This window comes from Amblyraja radiata, chromosome 1 (genome assembly GCF_010909765.2).
Source record: "Amblyraja radiata isolate CabotCenter1 chromosome 1, sAmbRad1.1.pri, whole genome shotgun sequence".
Classification (NCBI taxonomy): Eukaryota; Metazoa; Chordata; class Chondrichthyes; order Rajiformes; family Rajidae; genus Amblyraja; species Amblyraja radiata.
Window position 1 is genome coordinate 9,159,368 of NC_045956.1, and position 22,647 is coordinate 9,182,014.

The window sequence follows — 22,647 nt, forward strand, 5'->3', positions numbered from 1 at the left end:
CCCCCCCCCCCCCCCCCACCACTCACTCTCGGCAATGGGCGCTGGGAACAGCTCCCCCTCTCGGCAATGGTTCACTGGGAGGACCGGAAGAAACCCCCCTCTCGGCTGTGGGCACTGGGAGGTCTGAGAATAGCACTCACTTTTGATTATGGGTGCTGGGAGCACTTTGGCTCTAAGGGAACTCGAGAGCTGTTCCCCTTGTTTGTCACGGGCTCTTGCCCATTTCAAATGCAATGTGGAATGCCTTATCGTACAACACGGAATCAGGTCCTTCAGCCCGAATTGTTCATGCCGACCAAGATGCATATCTATGCTAGTACTATTTTCCAGCATATGACCTCAATTCAATAGACAATAGGTGCAGGAGTAGGCCATTTGGCCATTCGAGCCAGCACCGCCATTCAATGTGATCATGGCTGATCATCCCCAATCAGTATCCCGTTCCTGCCTTCTCCCCATATCCCCTGACTCCGCTATTTTTAAGAGCCCCATCTAGCAAAGATCCTATAGCGGATCTTTGCTATCTAGCTCTCTCTTGAAAGCATCCAGAGAACCTGCCTCCACCACCCTCTGAGGCAGAGAATTCCACTTCCTATCCACTCACCTTTCCAATTGTCCTTTAAATACTGTGATTGCACCTGCCTCGATCACCTCCTCTTGGTGATTGGAACGAATCATTTCAGTCTGTTTACTGCCACTCAGCATCAGAGGGTTGTTGTGCGCTCACCTTGTTTAGTGTTTATTCACTTTTTTGCTTTAAATTATTGCAGTAATTGATCATGGCTTCCAGAGGGTGGTGGTGTAAAAAGAAAGCGTTAAGTGTCAGAAACTAGAACAAATAAAGAAGTTAGAGGTTGGTGCTACGGTAGTGTAGTGTGCGTATGTGAATAATATGGTGTGAGAAAACAAACTGTCAGACACACGAAGAGCAAAGTACGGGCTTATTGCATTTTCATTAAAGTTCAGTGTAGATTCTACATCTAAATCTTTCTCTGTTGGTGCTATTTCCATTGGATAGAAATCTTGAAGAAGCCACCTACAAGTCGTACACCGGAGAACCTTCCTGTGGTGTCTTCTTGCATTTGAGTCAGCAGAAATCCGCAGCAGGGTGATGCCACCCTAAAAAGGGCGCATGCTCCCGGTTGGCGCCAAGCTGCGGCACTGCTGCTGTCTCTGTTTGTTGTCGTTCGCCTGACCAAAGATGATCTTTGCGCCTGACTAAGGTCAGTTGCCAGGTCTCACCACAGGGAGGTCGACAACATGAGCCCCTCACTGTGGTGTAAACGCCCATAGTGTAGAAATCCAAAATGTAGCAGGCAAACTAGCCAGGCATATGGGAGTGAAGAAGTTTGGGGCTAGTGATGGCTGGCAATGCCGATTTAGAAATTGCCATGGTGAAGCTACTACTGTGCACCAATTGTAAGATATTACGGCTTCAGCATGTAGATAGAAACAAGCACAGGTTTTCAGTACACGCTGTTGCCATTGTAGGTCTTTATTTTGCAAAAGTACACTGCGCATACTCACACATATTCACAAGATAAGATATTGAATATATCACATGACACAAACCATACCATTTTAGTACCCAGTACTTAAAGTTAGTTACCATTAGATACAACAGATGACGTGGGACCTTTCAGGAAGAGGCTGAATGATGTAATCAAGAATGAAGGCATACTACTTTCTCAAGTGTATAATGCAGGTGAAACAGATCTATTTGGTGGTCACTCCCCCAAAATAGTTATGCACTTAAATGTGAAACTTCTACATACGGCCATGAATTGAACAAAGAAAGCTTCTCAGTGTTGTGTTGCACAAACACAGATCAGCACACCCACAGGCCGCAAAAGACATAATGCACCAGCTCCCAGTGCATTATTACAACTGCATGAAGGCTTGGATTAATTTGCTCATTTTTAGTAATGGTTTTACACTCATTTTATTCCTGCTATAAGTATCAGGAAGACATCCTTAACAATTCCTGCAGATGATGTCAAGGTGCTACTAATTTTGGATAGCACACCTGCTCACCCAAATGTTGACAAGGCTGTCAGTAATGACGGAAGCAGTAGGTGAATGTACCTGCCACCTAATGTTGCATCGCTTATCCAGCCAATGGATCAGGGTGTAATTATACCATGCAAAAGACTATACCACAGGAGGTAGTTAGTTAATGTTCTCGTGGTCATAAAAGATGAGGAAGATTTAGTTGAAGATTACTCAAGGGAAAGAACACTCACTAACATCAACAATTACAATCTGAAATCAGCAATATTCAACTGAGCAGCATTATGGAAAGCTATGAAAATTATGAAATTGCCTAATGAACTTCTGTATAATGTGGATGCAGAATTCAACTTCAAAGTCAGTGATTTGAAGTCAGTGATTTCCATCGCATCCTTCAAAGGGCAGGAGACACTGAAGTTACAGAAGATGCTAGCCCCTGGCTAGAAGAAAAGGGTGATCTTAGGTACCAAGTTTTAACAGAAGAAATAGTGAATAACCAGTGGATAACAAACCAAAAGTCTCCGTTGTACAAAATTCAATTGACACAATTATCTCCTATATGACATTGACGTCATCAGAACGTGATGTGCAGCCTGATTATGAACACTTTAGAGCATTTACAGAAATTATTGTAAAGAAGCAGCATCAGCAGGATAAACAAATGAAACTCGACTTCAGTCCAGCTGTTCCGGAAGCTGCTGACGCTGCCCCTACTGTTGAGCCATCTTCTCCTGATGATTTACCTGCTGCTGACCCTATCCCTCCTCATTCACCTCAGACTTTTCAATGACCTCAGGATGATCAATAAAATGTGTTCAAAGTTTATTATGTAGTAGATCTCATACATTGTAAGTACATTCATTCTTCATAATCAGGGTGGATGCTTTTAGGTCGTGATAATGATTTTTTGCTTGATCAAATTTAAACCAGAAACATAACTCTGTTGAAAATAGAATCCAGGAGCTAACGTTAAATATATTTGTTGAATTGTGGCGTTTGAGCTGCTGATTCTTCATAAACATAACTGATCGGGGAGGGTGGAGGAGAGTTACTAATTTTATCCAATTAATATAAATAACACAATTTTAAGCTGAAGACTTATTTGTAAAGTCCTTTGTAAAGTTACCTTTTTGTCTAAAATAAGACTGCAATATTATGTACATCATTACTTTAAAGGAATGGGGCTAACTAAATTGTGTAAAAAACTGAGTAGGTTTAAATTAAAGCATACATATTTAACATTTGTTATGATTTAATCAATTATATTTTCATTTTAATGCAAAGGATACAGTATACACTTCAGGATAAAGTTTTCCGTGCAATTGTTTCTCCTACTTCAGCAAGGGCTGCTTTTTTTAGGAGACTATTCTACCAAAATAAATTAACTCCTCTTCGAACTCATTCCTGGTCCTCTTCGCTTTTTATTGGGGTGGAGCATCCCTTCACTGTTTTCTTCAGGTGATGATAATTAGGCAAGATCTTCATAAGGAAATCAAGCTGCAGCGTTTGTGGCTAAAGATTAAATTGGCACTCATTAAACATATTCATATCTGGGATAACAAGCATTAAGTTTCAGAATATAGACATTTTAAAGAGAAATAAAAGCCATTAATTACTGGATGAGATTAATCAATATTTTTTGATGGCGGAAATGAAAATTGAGATATTTTACCTGATGCCACTATCTAGCTGCTATTTATATGAGATTAAGATAAAGTTAAACTTGAAAATGTAATGTTACAAACAGTGAAAATTTTAATTATTTTTTTAATTAATTCTTATTTCAAACAGAATAAAAGAATAAAAATCAAGTGTGAAACAGCATACAAAAAACCAAACAAAAATATTGATAAAGTGTCATAAACAATATCTATAATAAATGAAATCGTATGTGTCCGAAAGGAGCAGGAAGAAGCCAAAGCTTATTAATTCCCACCCCTTATTCAACTGCTTACAATTACCTTATACAAATTTAGCAGCTATATGTACACCATATGTACACCAGCAGCTATATGTACACCAAATTATTTACATTTATACACTAATCAAATATTTACAAAGCCATACAAAAACTCTCATATACTATACAGTATCTTAGTCATATATACAACCCATCACCCTATAATCACCCTTCCCAATACAATCAGTATATCAAATATCACAATCACAATCACCTATCCTCATCCATCAATTTGAATTATAAAGAACAGAAAATGCAGGAAATATTCAGCAGATAAGGAAGCATCTGTGAACAGGGAAGCACAATTAACATTTCAGATGGTTGATTGGTCATCAGAATTCAAAAAAAATAAAAAATCTGCTATTTAAATTGCAGAGAAGGGGCAGAGAGAACAAAAGGAATGTCTGAGATTGGGGTGGAGGCCAAGAGAAACAGAGTAAAACAAGGGACAGTGCCAGCAGAGAGTGTGCTACATATCAAACTTGACAAGTTAACATGTAAATTGAGAGGTGAATGTGATGACTGGGTGAAACATGGTGGAACTCAATGGAGCACAAAGAATCCTGCAGTTCTAGAAAATCAAAACTAAGAGTTAATGCTGGAAATATCCAACAACCAGGGAACATTTATGGAGAAAAACTGAGGTAATATTACACACTGTGTATCACTGCTTTTGAAATTCATATCTTCCAGACTATACAATTACTCAGTTAGATAAAGGTAGGAGTTTGCTCCTGGAACTATTTTGGGTGAGCCCTCAACCTCACACCTCTTACATTAAGGATATCTTGCTTCATCCCCACCCCTCACCTCTCAATTTCCCAGAAATGCATACACAATCCTACTGCAATTACATTTCCCCCAAGAAGATCCCATACGGTGAGAATAGTAATTAAAACTGATTATTACACAAGGTATGATGTGGCCTTTTCCCTAATTGGTTTCATAGCTTTTTGTTCCCGAAAACTCTGAATGTTTTCCATGAACTCAAATGACACGTGCAACTTTGCAGATAGGTTTATCATGATTAGATTAGATTTCCTACAGTCTTTTTACTTTATTCAATCGGTCTCATGCTAACTTGCTATTGATTGAGGGCGTATAAATCACTAATTATGAATTGACATTGTTTGTTGGTGCACAACTCCCAATAAAGTCTTTGTTCATTCAAACTCACTCTATTTATCAATACCAAAATTGCTACTTTGCTCTGAAGAGTCTAGTCTCGAAATGTCACGTGTCCATGTTCTCCAGGGATGCTGCTTGACCTGCTGTTTTACTCCAGCACTTTGTGTCCTTTTGTGTATTAACTAGCATCTACAGTCTTTGTCTCTACACTTTTTCTAAGGCCCTGACCATTCCTATTCTATCTATTATCTTTCCTGAATTTGGTTTTACTTTGAGCTCTGCCTGGCTGTAATCCAATTTGGAAGGAGAATAGCACAATAAGCAGCTCTCATCCCTCTCCGTACTGTTAGTAGTGATCTACAAATCAAAATCTGTCATCACAAGTGATTTAATTTGACAGACTGTTAAAACTAAGATTTTCAATTCATAACAGTTAATGCACTTAATGTGAAGGGTTGTTAATGTGTATTTAAGTGTGTTAATTGTGCATGTCAAAAATGTTGAAAATTTGATCCAGATTTTCTCGTAAGAGCCTCCAACACACGACGCTGGCTTTTTATGTTAGTCTCACAGTCTTGTGAACATATGATGAAAGGGTGCTCTGTGAACAGCCTTATAGGAGTAAATGGATATTGTCTATAAACTATTAAACCACTTCAGGAAAAAATATTTCATTGAGGTGGAAGGAACAGTACACTATCAATGTATATTGTGTAAAATATACATTTGGGATAGGGAACCATCTATTTCTTTTTTAGGGTCCTGCTTGTAAACAATTATGTAAAACAACAGGCCACACCAATTTTGCTTCATAAACCTAGTAAGCAACTGCAGTATGGACAGCCAATACACCTTTGATAGGATTGTTAAAGGGACTACAGAAAATCATCCAGAAAAATTGGAAACGATGAGGAAGAATGAAACAACAATAAAAGTATTGGTTCATCCATGGTGGCAGAGGAGACAGGTGACATATATAATTCTTCATTATATACATGGTAGCAATTGTTCATAAAGGCTGGTGAGAAATTAAGGATAGATGAAACAAGAGTGATAATCAGAAAATATTTCTTCATTCTTAAAGTTAGGACTATTAGATAAACATGTTGATGCTATAAATAACGATAAGGCACTTGAGGGTAAAGAACTTGCACTTTATAGCGGAAAGCTGTGGCAATGCACCCGGCACAATTGCTACCGGCAGAAACAGTGCCCTCTTGTGTCATTGTTACTTTGATGCTATGATTTTACTCCTTTATACCAATAATATAGGTAATGTGCAAAGCAAAAAACCTTAGCAAAAGTGTTAATTTACTGTATCTAACTAGCTTACCTTTTAAGCAAGATCATGGCATCTGGGCAAATAGTTTGCAAAAGGTTCACTGGGTGTAGGAACCCAGTGGTTAAAGTATAGGATTAAAAATTTGTGCAATCAGAACTTCAGATTTTATTATGGTATGTTATGAAAGTGAATTCAATAAATCAGGCAATTTGCAGCCAGTGTAAAAATGGTAGCACAGTGGTGCAACTAGTAGACTCTCTGCTTCACAGCAGTAGCGAGCCAGGTTCAAACCCAACATCTGTCTGTGTAGACAAAGTGTTTAAGAAGGAACTGCAGATGCTGGAAAATCGAAGGTACACAAGATGCCTTCACAAAGAAACTCAGCGGGTGCAGCAGCATCTATGGAGCAAAGGAAATAGGCAACGTTTCGGGCCGAAACCCTTCTTCAGACTGATGGGGGGTGGGGGGAGGGGAGAAGAAAGAAAAGGAGGAGGAGGAGCCCGAGGGCTGAGGGATGGGAGAAGACAGCTGTCTGTGTAGAGTTTGCACATTTATCCTGCAACATTGTATATATCCCAATGACATGCAAGTTAATAGATTAATTGGCCATTATAAATTGCCCTTAATGTGCAGGTCTGTGGTACAATGTAGGAGGAATTTGTGAAAACGTGGGGAGAATAAAATGGAAATGATGTAGTATTGATGCAGATGGGTGGTTGATTTTTTTCCTGGAAAATGAATTGAAATTGTATGAACTAACATTCTCAACATCTTACCTGTGGTCTTTCTGACTGGACTCTTCGCATACAATCAACCCCATAGATAACTGTATTTTCTGGAATAACTTCACAGGAATTTACATGACAGCAGGCTCCAATAATACAGCCACTGGTAAGGATCACATTTCTACCTATATATGCTGAATCAAAAAAAAGAATGCTCAAGGTATCGGAAACATATTAAATATCTAAAGTAAATTGCTTAAAAAACCCCACAACATTTTAAACAAAAATAATGTATTCTAGCTGCAACATCTACTCTCTATGCCTCAGAGTATGAGTCAATGGTAAGACAAGACAGCTAGTACCAATAATTTTTCATGCCATTGTTACATCTAATTCAATCAAATTTCTCAGCAAAATAGCAAATAATAAAATCTTAAAATACCATAAACATGGACCACCAATCACACAAAAGTATCAAAAAATTCATAGAAATACACAACTGTCAAGGAATGGGAAACAAATGTAGTCATCTCAAATACTTCAAAGATATGCAAGCTGCAAATTAGTGTTGGAAGAGCATAGCATAAGAGAGTCTTTTAAAAAAATTAATAATTTGACAGTTTTCATGTTTGAAATTGTTCGTTCGCTTGTGTGTCAGACGACGTATAGCTCGCTGTTGGCTTCTGTTGTCGTCCAACATGTTGACAGAATTGGTCACTCAACGCGTCACAGAGTGCATCGTGTCGTCGTTTCCGGGGATCGCCACGTGGAGGCTTCTGTCATGATCCCCATGTTTGAAATGATTACGTGTTTTATACTGGGGGCTCTATTGTTCCTGTGAAGCTCAGTGTTTCCTTGCTATGAATAGATTCTGGGGAAGGATTACTTTTGGTATCTATTCACTAGTTTTCAATCAGTGAACATCAATGCCCAAATTGTTTTGCTCCGTCATTGTTTACTGTCTCTTACTCTGAATAAAATCTACAGAATATCTCTCAAAAATTCACTTTTTCACTTTAATTATATCTACAACAATCTGCCTTCTTTAAGCTACTTTGTCATTTCTTTATCCGCGGAGAACTGAGCGTGAGCTACCAGTTGCCAAACATTTTAACTCCCCTTCCCATTCTGATCTTTCTGTCCTGGGCCTCCTCCATTGCCAGAGTGAGGCCAAACACAAATTGGAGGAACAATATCTCATATTTTGCTTGGGCAGCTTACAGCCCAGCTGTATGAATATTAATTTATCTAACTTCAAGTAACCCTTGCATCCCTCTCTCTCTGTCCCTCCCCCACCCGTCATCATACTAGTTTTACTGTCGTCCTGTTGAGTTCTTCTGTTTACTTTATCACCTTTCCCACACCCAACAATGGCCTATTGTGTGCCCCACATTTCCTTGATTATCAGTACTTTTTGCATATCATCCATTCATTTCTCCTAGGTACCCTCTATAGCTCTCGTTTACCTCTCCCGTGACTCAGTATGAAGAAGGGTCTCGATGCGAAACAAAACCTATTCCTTTTCTCCAGAGATTCCAAATGACCAGAGTTACTCCACCTTTGCTGTTTTTGCAGTCCTCCCAGTTCACTGATTTTCTGTGATTCCATGGAACTGTGGCATGTTCCTAATGTCCTTATTTTGGAATATTTAACTCCATGCCTGTTAATGGTTAATATATTTTTAATGATCACTGCTTCTTATACCTCAATTTTAATTTTGCTACTCGCATTTTATTTGCTATCCTGCATGAAATCATTAACATAACTTTTTTTTTGTTTTGTTAACAATTGCCACACAGCTTCCATATCCAGATGATGCACTTTTCAGACTTTGGGCCTAATATATATCTATAAATTATTATTCCTTCGCTGTTTTAGACTATTATATTCTTCAGCAAGGATATTTATCTAGTGATTTACCAGATTTTTTTTATTGTAATTTTTTTTTCTAATATGTTGTTATCATTCATCCATTAAAAATATTGAATGTCTATTCAGCATTGATGTACAATTTTCAATATTTTGCTTTTAATGAGACATTTTTAAATTCTGATTTTGTGGCTCAGATTATTTGCATTCATTTTAATTGCTGAGTTCAGCAAATTTCACTGGATTATCAGAAATGAGAGCATACAGTTTTTGGTGCTCGCTCTTTCAATTGAAATATCTGGTCTCACATATGTGTACGGCATTCTAATGATCAAATCAGTAGTTTCAAAAATGTTACAAAGCACGTTTTGACGATAGAACATTTTCATTAACATAGCCAGTCACACATTTCTCGACAAAAATCTCAAGGATAATTGGGAATAGCTTAAATTCAAACATTCACAAGTCAATCGCAGGACAAGACAGCTAGTACCAATATTATTTTATTTCGAGCCTTTTGATCAAGATTAGTTTTTTCTTTCTCAAATGTAACTCACCTTTAGATTCAATTACATTGTTATCTCCAATCTTCAGAGCTTCAAAATCTGATTTATATACTTAAAGAAAATCAACATCACCATTTGTTTTCTGGTCAATTTTTCTCGTTCAAAGATAATGCATCATAAAGTTCATAAATTCTAGGAGAAGAATTAGGCCATTTGGCCCACCAAGTCTACTCCAACATTCAATCATGGCTGATCAATCATTCCCTCTCAACTCCATTCTCCTGCCTTCGCTCAATAACCCCTGACACCCTTACTTATCACAAATCTGTCAATCTCCGCCTTAACAATATCCATCAACTTGGCCTCCACAGCCATCTGTGGCAATGAATTCCACAGATTCACCACCCTCTGACTAAAGAAATTCCTTCTCATCTTCTTTCTAAAGTTACATAATTTTATTCTGAGGCTATGGCCTCTGGTCCTAGACTCTCCCACTAGTGGAAACATCCTCTCCTATTTCACTCTATCCAGGCCTTTCACTATTAGGTAAGTTTCAATAAGGTTCCCCCCTCATCCTTAGATATCCTCATCTTAGATACATTAGCTAATTCTATCCCCCAGTGTTGCATTTGCTGAGATTAAATTAATTTGGCCTCTGTATCAGTAACACAGTGAATTTTTGAAGTCCATAACTGAAGCAAAATTCTCATTACTACAATAGCCAATTCCATGTACAATAATCACAATAAGAATTCTGATCATATTTTTTAAAGGCTACTGAGCTGATCTCCATACCTCAACAAATATTTGTTATATGGGAATTATTGCTAGCATCAGAATTGGAAAAACCTATGAAACATTTGGACAAACAAACAAAAATTCATAAGCTCAAAAAAGCAGTTAGCAACAAATCAATGGAGCTCACTGCTAACCGAAAGAAAGCTCTTATTTTGCAAATGACCCCTCATGAGATTTTGCTGCAAAGTCCCGACAGCAAGACCCTGGCAGAACATGCTTAAATGTGCTCTGCCCACAAACTGGATGTAAATAATTTAACAATTTGTTAAACCCATGTCTGCAAGCTTAAACTTGATAAGAAAATCAATTTTCCTTTTTTTTTACATTCTTAGTGTAATGCTGCTTATATAGTAGCAATTCAGGTTATCTAGCTCTTCCTTTAGAGTTCATATTCAAAAGAAACCCTAGCATGATTGTATGGCCAGGTGCATTAACAAGACTGAGTTTAAAACACAAGGAAACACCAGGTTGGCTGAACAGTTGCAAGCTTGTGTTCAAAAGGGAACTGCAGATGCTGGAATATCGAAGGTACACAAAATTGCTGGAGGAACTCAGCGGGTGCAGCAGCATCTATGGAGCGAAGGAAATAGGCGACGTTTCGGGCCGAAACCCTTCTTCAGACCCGTTGCAAGCTTGTACTACCTATGTTATCTTCTGTGCGTAGAACACTGCATTGCTTGCAGGAACCACTCGGCATGCTAACTTTAACAAAAGGATGTCAAACTTATTATTGTATCTGTTCATTATATAAATCAAGGATCCAACCACTAGGTTATTGATCCTAGGTACACAAAAAAGCTGGAGAAACTCAGCGGGTGCAGTAGCATCTATGGAGCGAAGGAAATAGGCGACGTTTCGGGCCGAAACCCTTCTTTAGACTTATTGATCCTGATTGGAAACAAAATCTAAGAAAAACAGAAAGTGGCAGGTCTCTTTATAGCGTGTCTAGGATGTCATAATTCACAATATAGGTGTTTGTTGTTGCATAGACATTACCAATTGGGAAGGAATTTGTCCCAGTTACAAATGTTCTGACCACATCAAGCAATCAAGAATCTTGATTACAAAAAGAGATTAAAGGAGCTACAGAGTTAAAAAAAAAGTTAAAACTAAAGAATCTTGTTATTGAGCTGTAGATAACATTAATTTTACTATTTTAACCAGATTATTATAATAATAAAATTTCTTTAAGCTAATTCAATTACAGCTCAGGAAGTGCTGGAATAATTCAGCAGGTCAGACAGTATTTCTGGAGAAAAAGGATGGGTCTTTCAGCCTGAAGAAGGGTCCCGACCCGAAACCTCACCAGAGATGCTGCCTGACCCACTGATTTACTCCTGCACTTTATTTCTATCTGCGGCATAAACCAGCATCTGCCGTTCCTATCTACTCAATTACAGCTCAGCTGGAAACAGACACAACAAACAATTCCTGATTTTGCTTATGGCATTGGAAACCACATCGTTTGAGGAACATGAATTCATAGAACTCACCTGAAGGTTAATAATAATAATTTCAAAGCAAATCCAATTGAGAATCATTTACAAGAAAGGATACGACACCCAACTTCAAATACATTGTTTGTTCCAATGGTCATAGCTTTAGGTTCAATATCTTCCTTTTGAGGCACGAGATTTTCTGGATAGCTGGAAAAAAGTAACAACCTGTAATTTCTATTTAAAATAGGACACAAGATCTTGTCTCAGAGGATAATGGCAACTTTTATTGTTGCACGGTTAAGATAGAAATTTCTCTCCACCAACGTATAAAGGGCCTGTCCCACGAGCATGCGACAAGCGCGACCAAACCGGAAGCGGGGGCCGCGCGGAGGTCGAGTGATCCCCGTACAAGGGCTGTCCCATGAGCATGCGAGTGCATGCAGCGTGCGCGACCAAACCGGAAGCGGGGTCCACGCGGAGGTCGAGTGATCCCGTACGAGTTGACGTGAAGTTCGAGCGAAGTCCGCGGGAAGTTCGCGCGTGACATACGGTGTCAAGACGCTGCGTACGGCGTCAAGACGCTACGTACGGCATCGAGACGCTGCGCAGGCCCGTCGAGGTGGTGCGTACGGCCACAATGCGGCTGCGGGCCGGCAGACCGTTGCCGCGCGGAATTTTTGAACAGTGTCAGTTTTTCGGAGCCCCGCGCGATGTTGGGACCAGCTCTGCACAACTCCATACGGCTCCGGCGATCGAAGTGGGACCGGCCCCGCGAGGCAGTACGGCTCAAGTGAGCACGTTAGGTCGCGCTTGCCGCATGCAGTCGCATGCTCGTGGGACAGGCCCTTAAGGATTGGAACAGCAGAAAGCTCAACAAGGAAAAGAACACAACAGCAGGCACAAAGCCATTTTATACAATGTTCTTGGTTGGGGGTTGTCTGAAGTGGCATTTAAATTTAGGGTGTAAGAACGTTTTCAGATTTCGAAAGGGAAATTAAGAGGTTTAGGAAGAGTTTTGCAAAAAGTTAGAAATAGTAAAATAGCAACAGTAAAACAGTAAAACAATAAAACACTGATAATTTGGCAACCTTTAGACTTTAATGTCCATTAATATCCAAACACTCTTTTCCTTCACTTTTTCATGTTACACAGTAATATAATAATTTTTCGAGTGAATATGATGAATTTAGAGCAGGTAATGTATAAGCACTCTGGAATGTCTCAAACTGCAAATCCTGGTGTACTCGACCCCATTTCCAGCTCTGGCCTTACATCCAGCCCCCAGCAGTATTTTGGGCTCCCCAGCTCTGGCTGCACATACAGCTTGCACTCTGGACCTTCTGCTTATGTCCCATACTAATGAGCTCATTACCAGACTACCAGGATATCCCCAAACTCTTTTTACCCAGCTGCTGTCTTCTAATATCATTTCAATCTTTCCTGGGGAATTCCTTCTAATATATAGCTCTTCTCAAAGTCTCAAACAAAACTACATGACTGATAAAGGTGAACAATTGCACTTCCTCCATTTCAATCCAAAATAAATATCCTCCTTCAATGTATTTCCAGTTTCTTCCAAATGCATGAAACTCCACTCACCAATCTTATCCTTTTTAATTCCAGGAACTACTAGTGGAATTTTAACCCTTATTCTTAAACAGTGGCCCCTGGTTCTGGACGCCCCCAACATCGGGAACATGTTTCCTGCCTCGAGCGTGTCCAATCCCTTGTTAATCTTATACGTTTCAATAAGATCCCCTCTCATTCTTCTAAATTCCAGTGTACACAAACCCAGTCGCTCCATTCTTTCAACATATGACAATCCCGCCATCCCGGGAATTAACCTCGTGAACCTAGGCTGCACTCCCTCAATGGCAAGAATATTGTTCTTTATCTCTCTACATCATCGTCTATATCTCTACATACCCTTATCCCTAACTTGTCTGAGGAAGGGTCTCGACCTGAAAAGTCACCCATTCCTTCTCTCCGGAGATGCTGACTTTCCCGCTGAATTACTCCAGCAATTGGATATATGATGGTGAAACCATTTGTACCATACGCTTGACTATTCAAGTTTATACTTCCAGCTAGCCCTCATTTTTTATCCTTCACAAACATGAGGTCATTCAAATCTCGGCTACTCATCACATAAGATATACCAAGTCCCAATCACTCATCAGCACTTTATTTGCTTTTGTACACTTGCTTAAAATTAATCAGTAAAGGGCCTGCCCCACTTGGGCGTCACTTGCGCGTCATTTACGCGACAGGCCGGCAGTGACTGACGCGCGAAAATCGTCTAGCAGTACGACAGTCGCCCGCCAAGTAGCGCCAGTCTCCGTGGCAAGGATTTTCCCAGTGAAAAAAATTCTAAACTCGGCGCGCTTCATACCCGGGTGATCACGTGCTCAAATGACGTGCAAATGGCGCGCCAACGCATGCTTAGACGTTGACGCGCGGTTACGGACATTGACGCACGGTGACGCATAATAAATTAGCATAGGCAATGTTCGTGCGTCACCGTGCATAACCATGGGTCATCACGCGCTACACGTACGCAGTACGTTAGCATACGCCATCAGTACGTCAGCGTGCGCAAGGGATACCTCACGCAGGTGGTGCGCGAGGATTTTGAACATTCCAAAATCCTGGGGCGATTGGGAAACACCGCCCGTCATTGCATATGCCACCAGGCCTTATCACGCGCGAGTCATGAAGTACCAACCAATTTTTAGGATGTCGCGTAAATGACGCGCAAATTACGCCCAAGTGGGACAGGCCCTTAACTCTTTCTTCAAAAGTGTCACCCTTCTTTTCAAATTCCAACAGGCCTCATCTCTCTCGTTCTTCCCAATGTGTAAGTAAATAGTTACAGAACAAAATGAACAAAATCATTTTTCTGTTACATCTCTGGAATTTTTATTTACGAATAGCTACTTAGCAATTGGTCTCACACGTACCTGTTAATAATAAATGCTTGTTCTTCAATCAAGTTCCCTTCTCCAATGACGATTGGTCCTGCTTCTGCGATAATGCGAGCCTTAGGATGAACTACTGTCCTAGCACCTAAAGAAAACTACATTTCACCGTCATGATACACCATACAGGGAATGCAATAGTCTTATTCTATGAAACGGATTTGTGTTCTATCAAATGTATCCAAGTCCTAGCATAAAATCTAATGTTCTAATTAAACTTGCCCATCCAACGGAAGTGACTTGACATATCCTCAAAGGATTAATGCCCTTAAAAAACCCCAGGGTATTTTGAAATTTGAATTGCCAATTTTAAAAGAAATCAAGTTAATTCAAGGAGAAAAAAATATTGATATTTATATATTATTGGACCAAGTGGGACCCGTTGGGGGAGGGGGGGGGAGTGGGGGTTCAAGTATATATATAAATCTTTAGAATGAAAACTTCCATTTTACTAAATTGAAAATATCAGCAGATTCAATTTTTGTTTGAAGAACAACGGAACTACAAGCAGATTGCAGAAAGCATAACTATAGACTGGATTATCTATGTTAAACTTACCCACAGCCTTAGGCATCACAGGTTCCTATCACCTGAATAGATGAACCACCAGAAAAGCAATAGCCTCTATAGAATGTTTCAGACACAGGAAACATGAACAGGAGGCGTCCACGTAATCTCTTCCATCTGCTCCACCTTCCAATAAGACCATGTCTAATGTGATCTTGGACCCAACCTCCCTTTTCTCCCACTTCCCAATAACTCTTGACACTGAACATCATGTAACAGATGTACAGATTCCTGGCAGAACAGGGCATACTGGATAGCAGCTTAGAGATTTGCACAATTTAACTGCATACATGCAGTTGTTAAAAATAGCATTCAGAATTAAACCTAAATAAACACCATCAGACTGATTGTTTTGTTAGCAGCAAAATGCAACCCAGATATCACAAGAGAGCCATGAATTACATTGTAATGTTATAGATAAATTAAATATTATGGAATTTAAGCTATTTCGTTGACGCAGTTGTTGAATGTGCCAGCTCCTGCATAATACTGATTAAACTGAAATTTCCTAGAATCAACCATTAACATCCAAAAATTCATCGTTTTTAAACATTACTTACCAATAGTTACATCTCCCCTGATTTCACTTTCAACGCAAACAACAGCTCCAGCTGCAATTTTAACACTGTAGAGAATATATCTTGTTAGTAAAGAATACATGGTGTATTTATAAACAGCCTCCATATCACAGTTAATTAAGGAATTATACCAATTATAGAATTCCTCAAAGCTACAAGGTACAAGTCTGAAGATGGGTCACGACCTAACACGTCACTCATTCCTTCTATCCAGAGATGCTGCCTGAGTTACTCCAGCATTTTATGTCTATATTCGGTGTAAACAAGCAACTGCAGTCCCTTCCTACACAAGCTATCAAGCTTTCTCTATCAGACAGGAACCATTTTCATCAGGGAGAAATTTCTGGTATAATTAATTAAGATTGATTTGATATATAAAAGGGTAACTCGAGAGAGAATAGGGTCACTCAGAAACCAAGTGGTCATCCATATGTGAAGCCGTAGGAAATGGGCAATATCCTTCAATGAATATTTCTCCTCTGCATTTACTGCAAAGACACGAAGACTAAGGAACTTAATTTAATGGAGATGTTTTGAGGACAGTCGTTATTACAGTCAGAGGTGCTGGATATCCCAAGAGATATGGAGGTAGATAAATCTCCCGGGCCTGATCAGATATATTCAAGGACACTGTGGGAAGCTGGAGAAAAAATTGCAAAAGCCCTGGCTGAGATATACAAATCACCATGAGCAGGGGCGGAAATCCTGGGACACACACATTCCCTACCCCCACTGCTTTGAGAGGTGGGGGACAATCCCCCCCCCCCCCCATGTTTTGTAATCCGGACTTTATCAGCCGCTTTCTAAGGGCTGAATCGGCCCGTTCGCGGGGCATTTCAGCGTCCGGCACGGCTTAAAATCAAATTGCTGCATCGAGGCGGTCGAGGCCCCCGATGTTGAATCCCCGCTGGCCGATGAAAGACCCCGTGTACGGGCCGATTTAAGCCCCACGATTCGGGGCGGACGAAGCTGCTGTTGCTGGAGTTCGGAGTTGGTCACCAACCAGGTCAGCTCCCGATGTTACCGTCCACATAACCCATGGCCAAAGCCTCACATGTGTGCGCATGCGCGCGCGTATGCATGTGTGTGTGCGCGCATCCGCGCATGCGGCCACCAGGAGATTGTGTTCCCCGCATGTTTTGACAGCGATTTCCATGCCCGACCATGAGGCACGGTCGAGGTGCTGGACAACCAGAGGGTAGCTGGTGCTATGTTTCAAAGAAAAGCGTGGGTAGTATAGACCCATAGACCTAACATCTGTGGTCGACAAGTTACTGAAGAGGAATCTGAGCGATAAGATATACATGCATTTGGATAAAGAGCAGTTGATTAGGCATGGTCAGCATGGTTTTGCATGTGGGAGATCATGTTTCACAAATTTGATTTTAGTTTTGTGAAATAACCAAGATGATTGAAGAGGGCAGGGCTTTAGACGCAGTCTCTATGGACTTCAGCATGGTAGGCTGCTCTGTAAGGTTAGATCCAGGAAGAGCTATCTAATTGGATAAATCATTTGTTTTGTGATAGGAAGGTTATTTTTCGGACTGGAGGCCTGTGACTAGTGGTGTGCTTCATGGATCAGTGCTGAACCCATTTTTGTTTACCATCTACATCAACAATTTGGATGAGAATGTACATGGCATAATTAGAAAGTTTCAGATGACACAAAAATAGGTGATATCGTAGACACTTTCACTTGGACCATCTCCGACAACTCCCACCCTTTCTTGATCTCACTGTCTCCTTCACAGGAGATATAGACTATTGACTGACGTGTATTAACCCACTGACTCTCCCAACTATCTCGACTATACTTCTACCCACCCTGCTTCGTGCAAAGACTCTATCCCCTACTCCCAATTCTTCCGTCTACGCCGCATCTGCGCCCAAGATGAGGTGTTCCATACCAGGACATCCTAAATGTCCTAATTTTTTATGGCATGGGGGTTCCCCTCTCCCATCATAGATGAGGCCCTCACTCGTGTCTTCTCGGTATCCCGTAGCTCCGCCCTTGCTCATCTTCGTCACAACAGTCCCCCTAATCCCTACCATTCATCCCATCAGCCATTACATACAATACATAATCCTCTGACATTTTCGCCACCTCCAACGGAATCCCAACACTAGTCACATCTTCCCATCTCCACCCCTTTCCGCAGCGATTGTTCCCTCCGCAACTCCCTGGTTAACTCATCCCTTCCCACCCAAACCACCCCCTCCCCACGTACCTGGTCTCCACCATTGTCAGAGTGAAGCTAAACGCAAATTGGAGGAACAGCACCTCATATTTCACTTGGGCAGCTTACAGCCCAGTGGTATGAATTTTGATTTCTCTAACTTCAAGTAACCTCGACATTCCCTCTCTCACACAAATCGCACCAGCTTCTTGTTTTCACCCAACAGCTAACAATGGCTTGTTTCCTTGATCATTGTTACTTTGTTGCATCTTTCATTCATTGTTCTTTATCTCTCTACTTCATCATCTATATCTCTCGTTTCCCTTTTCCCTAACTAGTCTGAAGAAGGGTCATGACCCGAAACGTCACCGAATCCTTCTCTCCAGAGATGCTGCCTGTCCCGCTGTTACTCCAGCTTTTTGTGTCTATCTTCGTAGACAATGAAGATGGTTGTCAAGAATTACATTGAGATCTTGATCAGCTGGGCCAGCAGGTTGAGGAATGGATAACTGAGTTTAATTCAGATAAGTATGAGGTATTGCATTTGGGAAATCAAATCAGGGCAGGGCCGTAGGGCCCTGGGGAATGTATAGAGCAAAGAGATCTAAGAATACATAGTTCCCTGAAAGTAGTAACTTAGACAGGGTGAAGAAGGCTTTTGGCACATTGGCTTTCAGCAGTTTCAATTTGGTCACCCTACTGTAAAAAATATGCTTTTATGTTGGAAAAAGTGCAGAGAAGACCTGAGGATTTTGCCAGAACTCGGGAACATGAGACATGGAGCGAGGTTGAGGACTATTCCTTGGAGCGGATGAAGCCAAGGAGTGATCATATAGGTGTATAAAATCATGAGGGGAATAGACAGGGTGAATGTACAGAGTCTTTTTCGCAGAATAGGGGAATCAAGAACTAGAGGGCTTAGTTTAAGGTGAGAGAGGAAAGATTTAACAGGAACCTGAGGGGCAACAGTTATTCAGAGGGTGATGGGTATAGGGAGGTTTCACGGCAGTCGGGTCACGACCCATGACCCGTACTGTTGCTACGCTTCTCCAAATGGATTACACGCGATGAACTGCAGGTAGGCACTTACCATTGTTTCCAACGTAGTGGGCCCGTTAAAACCCGCCGAAAATGTCAATTTTTGCGCTGCAAATATTATGGAAATCGGGATAAGCGTGTGAGAAATTTAGCCTACTTCAGAATTCCAAAAGTGAGGAGAAATGACGGTAGATAGAAGTGAGAGCTGAAGGGACAACAACAGACAGAGTGCTTACCGAACATTGGGCGTTTGCTCACTGCATTTCATCAACTAAGGCATTATTTGTGTTTTTTCTTGATTTCTTTGGCATCTAAAAAGTTTCAGAAGTGATAAATCTGGCTGTAATTTTTTTTAAATCGCCCATGGTTCTCAAGTGGGTTTTTACGTACAAAATGAAAATGCATCTGAAGAAAAATTTACAGCCAGATTGGTCACTTCTGAGACTTTTTAGATACCACAGGAATCAAGAAAAACCACAAATAATGCCTTACTGTTGATGAAATGCAGTGAGCAAACGCGATAATTCTGATATTTTCAATTCCGATATCAGCACGGCCAGTGTTTACCAAGCACTTTAGCTGCTGTTCTCCCTTCAGCTCTCGCTTCTCCTCACCTTCATTTCGCTTCACGTTTGGAACTCTAAAGTTGGGTACGTGTCTCTCACACTTACCCCCACTTCCACAATTTTTTTCAGCGCAAAAATTCAACATTTTGGCGGGTTTTAACAGGTAGGAAAGTACCCGTTTCTTGCATTAATAACATATACCGGAAGTGACGGATGTCTTCCAGATGGATTGAGTGGCTCCGTGTGTCAAGCCCTATGACCCAGTGACCTTACGTGCAACCCCCCTATATTGAACGATGTGCCACAGGAAGTAGTTGAAGCAAGTACATTAACAATATTTAAAAGACATTTGGATAGGTACATGGATAGAAAAGGTAGAGGGATATGAGCCACACACAGGCAAATGAAACAAGTTTAGTTGGGTCTTCTTGATTAGCATGGATTTGTTTCTGTGTAGTAAGACTATGATATGGTGTGGAGATGCAAGGGAATTAAGATCACTTGCTTATCCACCTCTTAGTCTCAAATCAGAAAACAGTTAATTTCTACACATTGACAATTCCAGATTGTGTGTTTTCATAAAACTGCACGTATGCAGAAAGTGATGTACGAATGCAAAGAATAACCTTGGTCCATTTGTGAAGCATAAATAATCTGTAACAGTGACAAAAGTAGGTGTGATATTAGTGTTAGGAGCTAATGCTTTATGAATTAAATTATAGCTTTATGAATCTAATTTGTGCCTAATCAGGCACAAATAAAAACAAACTACTGGAGAAACTCCACAGTTTGGATCCAGCAGCATTTATGAAGGGAAATGGACAGTCCTTCCTCTGGACCCTTCCTTAGTCCAAGTGAGGTCTCACCAACATCACGCAGTCTGAAGAAGGGTTTCAGCCCTCAATGAAGCCTGGAGAATATCACCGTGCGTGTAGACTGTCTTGATTGCCCATGATTGTAGGCTGTGGGCATTCTTGAGCTTAAGCAAAGTGCAAGAGGATTTCTAAACAACATTACTACAGCTATTCAAGCATCCTTCAGCCGTTCTCTGCCACTGACAGCTCTAACTCGGGCCCATCAACTCACGGGCCTCATCTCCAAGCCTGCGCCGACCTGAACCCTCCGACAATACGGACACCCGGCCCTCCTTCCACAACCATGCTGGTTCAACGATTCAACGTCTGTCTGTCTGATGTTTGTGGCCAGGTTGCCCTTTCCTTTACCTTTTCTGTATTAACCGCCCGGAGCCGCCCTCCATGTCGCCGCCCGCTCCTCGCCGCCAGCCAGCGCGCGTGCGCGGGCCCGCAGCCCGTGACACCTCGCGTGCGCGGCGACGCGTCAGAGCCCGGGCGGCGGTTGGTGTTGGTGTTGCGCACGCGCAGTCCGGTGGCGGTTACGTCGGGAGGAACTGCAGATGCTGCTTCAAAGCAAAGTGCTGGAGTAACTCAGCGGGACAGGCGGCGCCTCATCAGTACCTTGATTATAGATCAATCTCTGGGATAGAGAAGGATGCACAGTAGTTTATTCAAAGAAAGGAGGGGAATTAAGAACCAGAGGACAAGTTTAAAATGAGAAGGGAAAGATTTAATGGAAACCCGAGGAACATTTTCACACCGGGGCGGGGGGGTGATATATGGAACGAGCTGCCAGAGGAGGTCGTTGAAGGCAGATATTATAACAACATTTGGACAGGCTGATGGATAGGAAGGATATGGGCCAAACACGGAGGTGAGACTAGCGTGGATGGGGCATCTTGGTCAACGTGGGCCTGTGTTTATGCTGCATGATTGACTATAGGGTGATTGCACGAAAGGTCACTGGGTCATAGGTCTTCACGCACGTGTTTCATTATGTTCTGGCTCTTTCTGGACTATACATAATGGACGATTAAAGCAGTCTTGCTTACTAGATCTTTATTTAGCACGGAGCCGCTAAATCCAACTGGGGTACAAACGTCACTTCCAGTACATGTTATTGATGCTAGAAACGCGTACTTTCAAACCTGTTAAAAACCGCTAAAACGGTTAAATTTTGCGCTGTAAATAACTGTGCAAGTCGGGGTGACCGTGAGACACAGCTATCCTACCTTAGAGTTCCAAAGATTAAGAAAAACGAAGGTAAAGACAAGAGAGAGCTGAAGGGGCAACAACAGCGGAAGTGGTTAGCGGACATTCGCCGTGCAGATATAAAGATAGAAAATATCGGGAATTATCGCGTTTGCTCACTGCATTTCATCAAAAGCAAGGCATTATTGATGTTTTTTCTTTATTCATTTGTTATATAAAAAGTTTTAAAAGTGAAAAATCCATCAGTAAAATTGCAAAATCGCCCATGGTTCTCAGGTGGGTTTTAACATGCAAAACTAAAACGCTTCGGAAGCTAAATTTACCATTTAAATAATCGTAAACCATAAATGCGTTTTGAAATAAATTTTACTCAGATGCAAGCTAAGGAATGGGATAATTGTCAGCTGTTAATTGGACATAATCAACTTCAGCAAATTTACAATATCTTTGAAAGGGAGTGGGTGTTTAAGCTGTCAGGACATTTTAATATTTGCCAAAATATATTTCTCAATGTTTCTTGTTTAAAGCCTGCACAATCACCCAAACTACTTATTTATTTATTATCTAATAACAGACAAGCCTGCAGCATGGAATGATTGTAAATTTGCTGAAGTTGATTATGTCCAATTAACAGCTGACAATTATCCCATTCCTTAGCTTGCATCTGAGTAAAATTTATTTCAAAACGCATTTATGGTTTACGATTATTTAAATGGTAAATTTAGCTTCCGAAGCGTTTTCTTTTTGCATGTTAAATTAACCGTTTTAGCGGTTTTTAACAGGTTTGAAAGTACGCGTTTCTAGCATTAATAACATGTACCGGAAGTGACATGTGTACCCCAGTTGGATTTTGCGGCTCCGTGTGTGAAGACCTATGACCCAGTGACCTTTCGTGCAATCACACTATAGCAGAGAGGGGGTGTTTTGCCCAGGGCAGCGGGGAGAGGGAGGTGTGCGGCC

The 22,647-nt window shown here is 41.0% G+C and overlaps 1 protein-coding gene across 2 annotated transcripts; it reads right to left on the reverse strand.

Moving 5' to 3' along the window:
* Positions 1-1,475: 1,475 nt before the first annotated feature.
* Positions 1,476-20,945, reverse strand: dctn6 (dynactin subunit 6). Of its 2 annotated transcripts, XR_004411322.1 has the most exons (8): positions 20,845-20,945; positions 15,823-15,887; positions 14,678-14,783; positions 11,836-11,924; positions 9,532-9,579; positions 7,157-7,299; positions 2,362-3,522; positions 1,476-2,323 (listed from the first exon to the last, which is right to left on the reverse strand). XR_004411322.1 is itself a non-coding variant. In XM_033017301.1 (7 exons), the coding sequence occupies exons 1-7, from the start codon at positions 20,877-20,879 to the stop codon at positions 3,409-3,411; spliced, it is 600 nt and encodes a 199-aa protein (XP_032873192.1). In that variant the 5' UTR covers positions 20,880-20,945; the 3' UTR covers positions 1,476-3,408. The 2 variants fall into 2 exon arrangements, 1 of the variants encoding a protein (XP_032873192.1); XM_033017301.1 differs by having other exon boundaries at positions 1,476-3,522.
* Positions 20,946-22,647: the final 1,702 nt, after the last annotated feature.

What these genes read in the sequence shown, in the direction of transcription:
- dctn6 (XM_033017301.1), bottom strand. Translation starts at nt 20,879, where the DNA reads ATGGAGGGCGGCTCCGGGCGGTTAATACAGAAAAG. An exon ending in GGGCGGTTAATACAGAAAAG is followed by an intron (nt 15,888 to 20,844) that starts GTAAAGGAAAGG and finishes TATTCTCTACAG; the next exon opens with TGTTAAAATTGCAGCTGGAG. An exon ending in TCCAGTCAGAAAGACCACAG is followed by an intron (nt 3,523 to 7,156) that starts GTAAGATGTTGA and finishes TTTAATCTTTAG; the next exon opens with CCACAAACGCTGCAGCTTGA.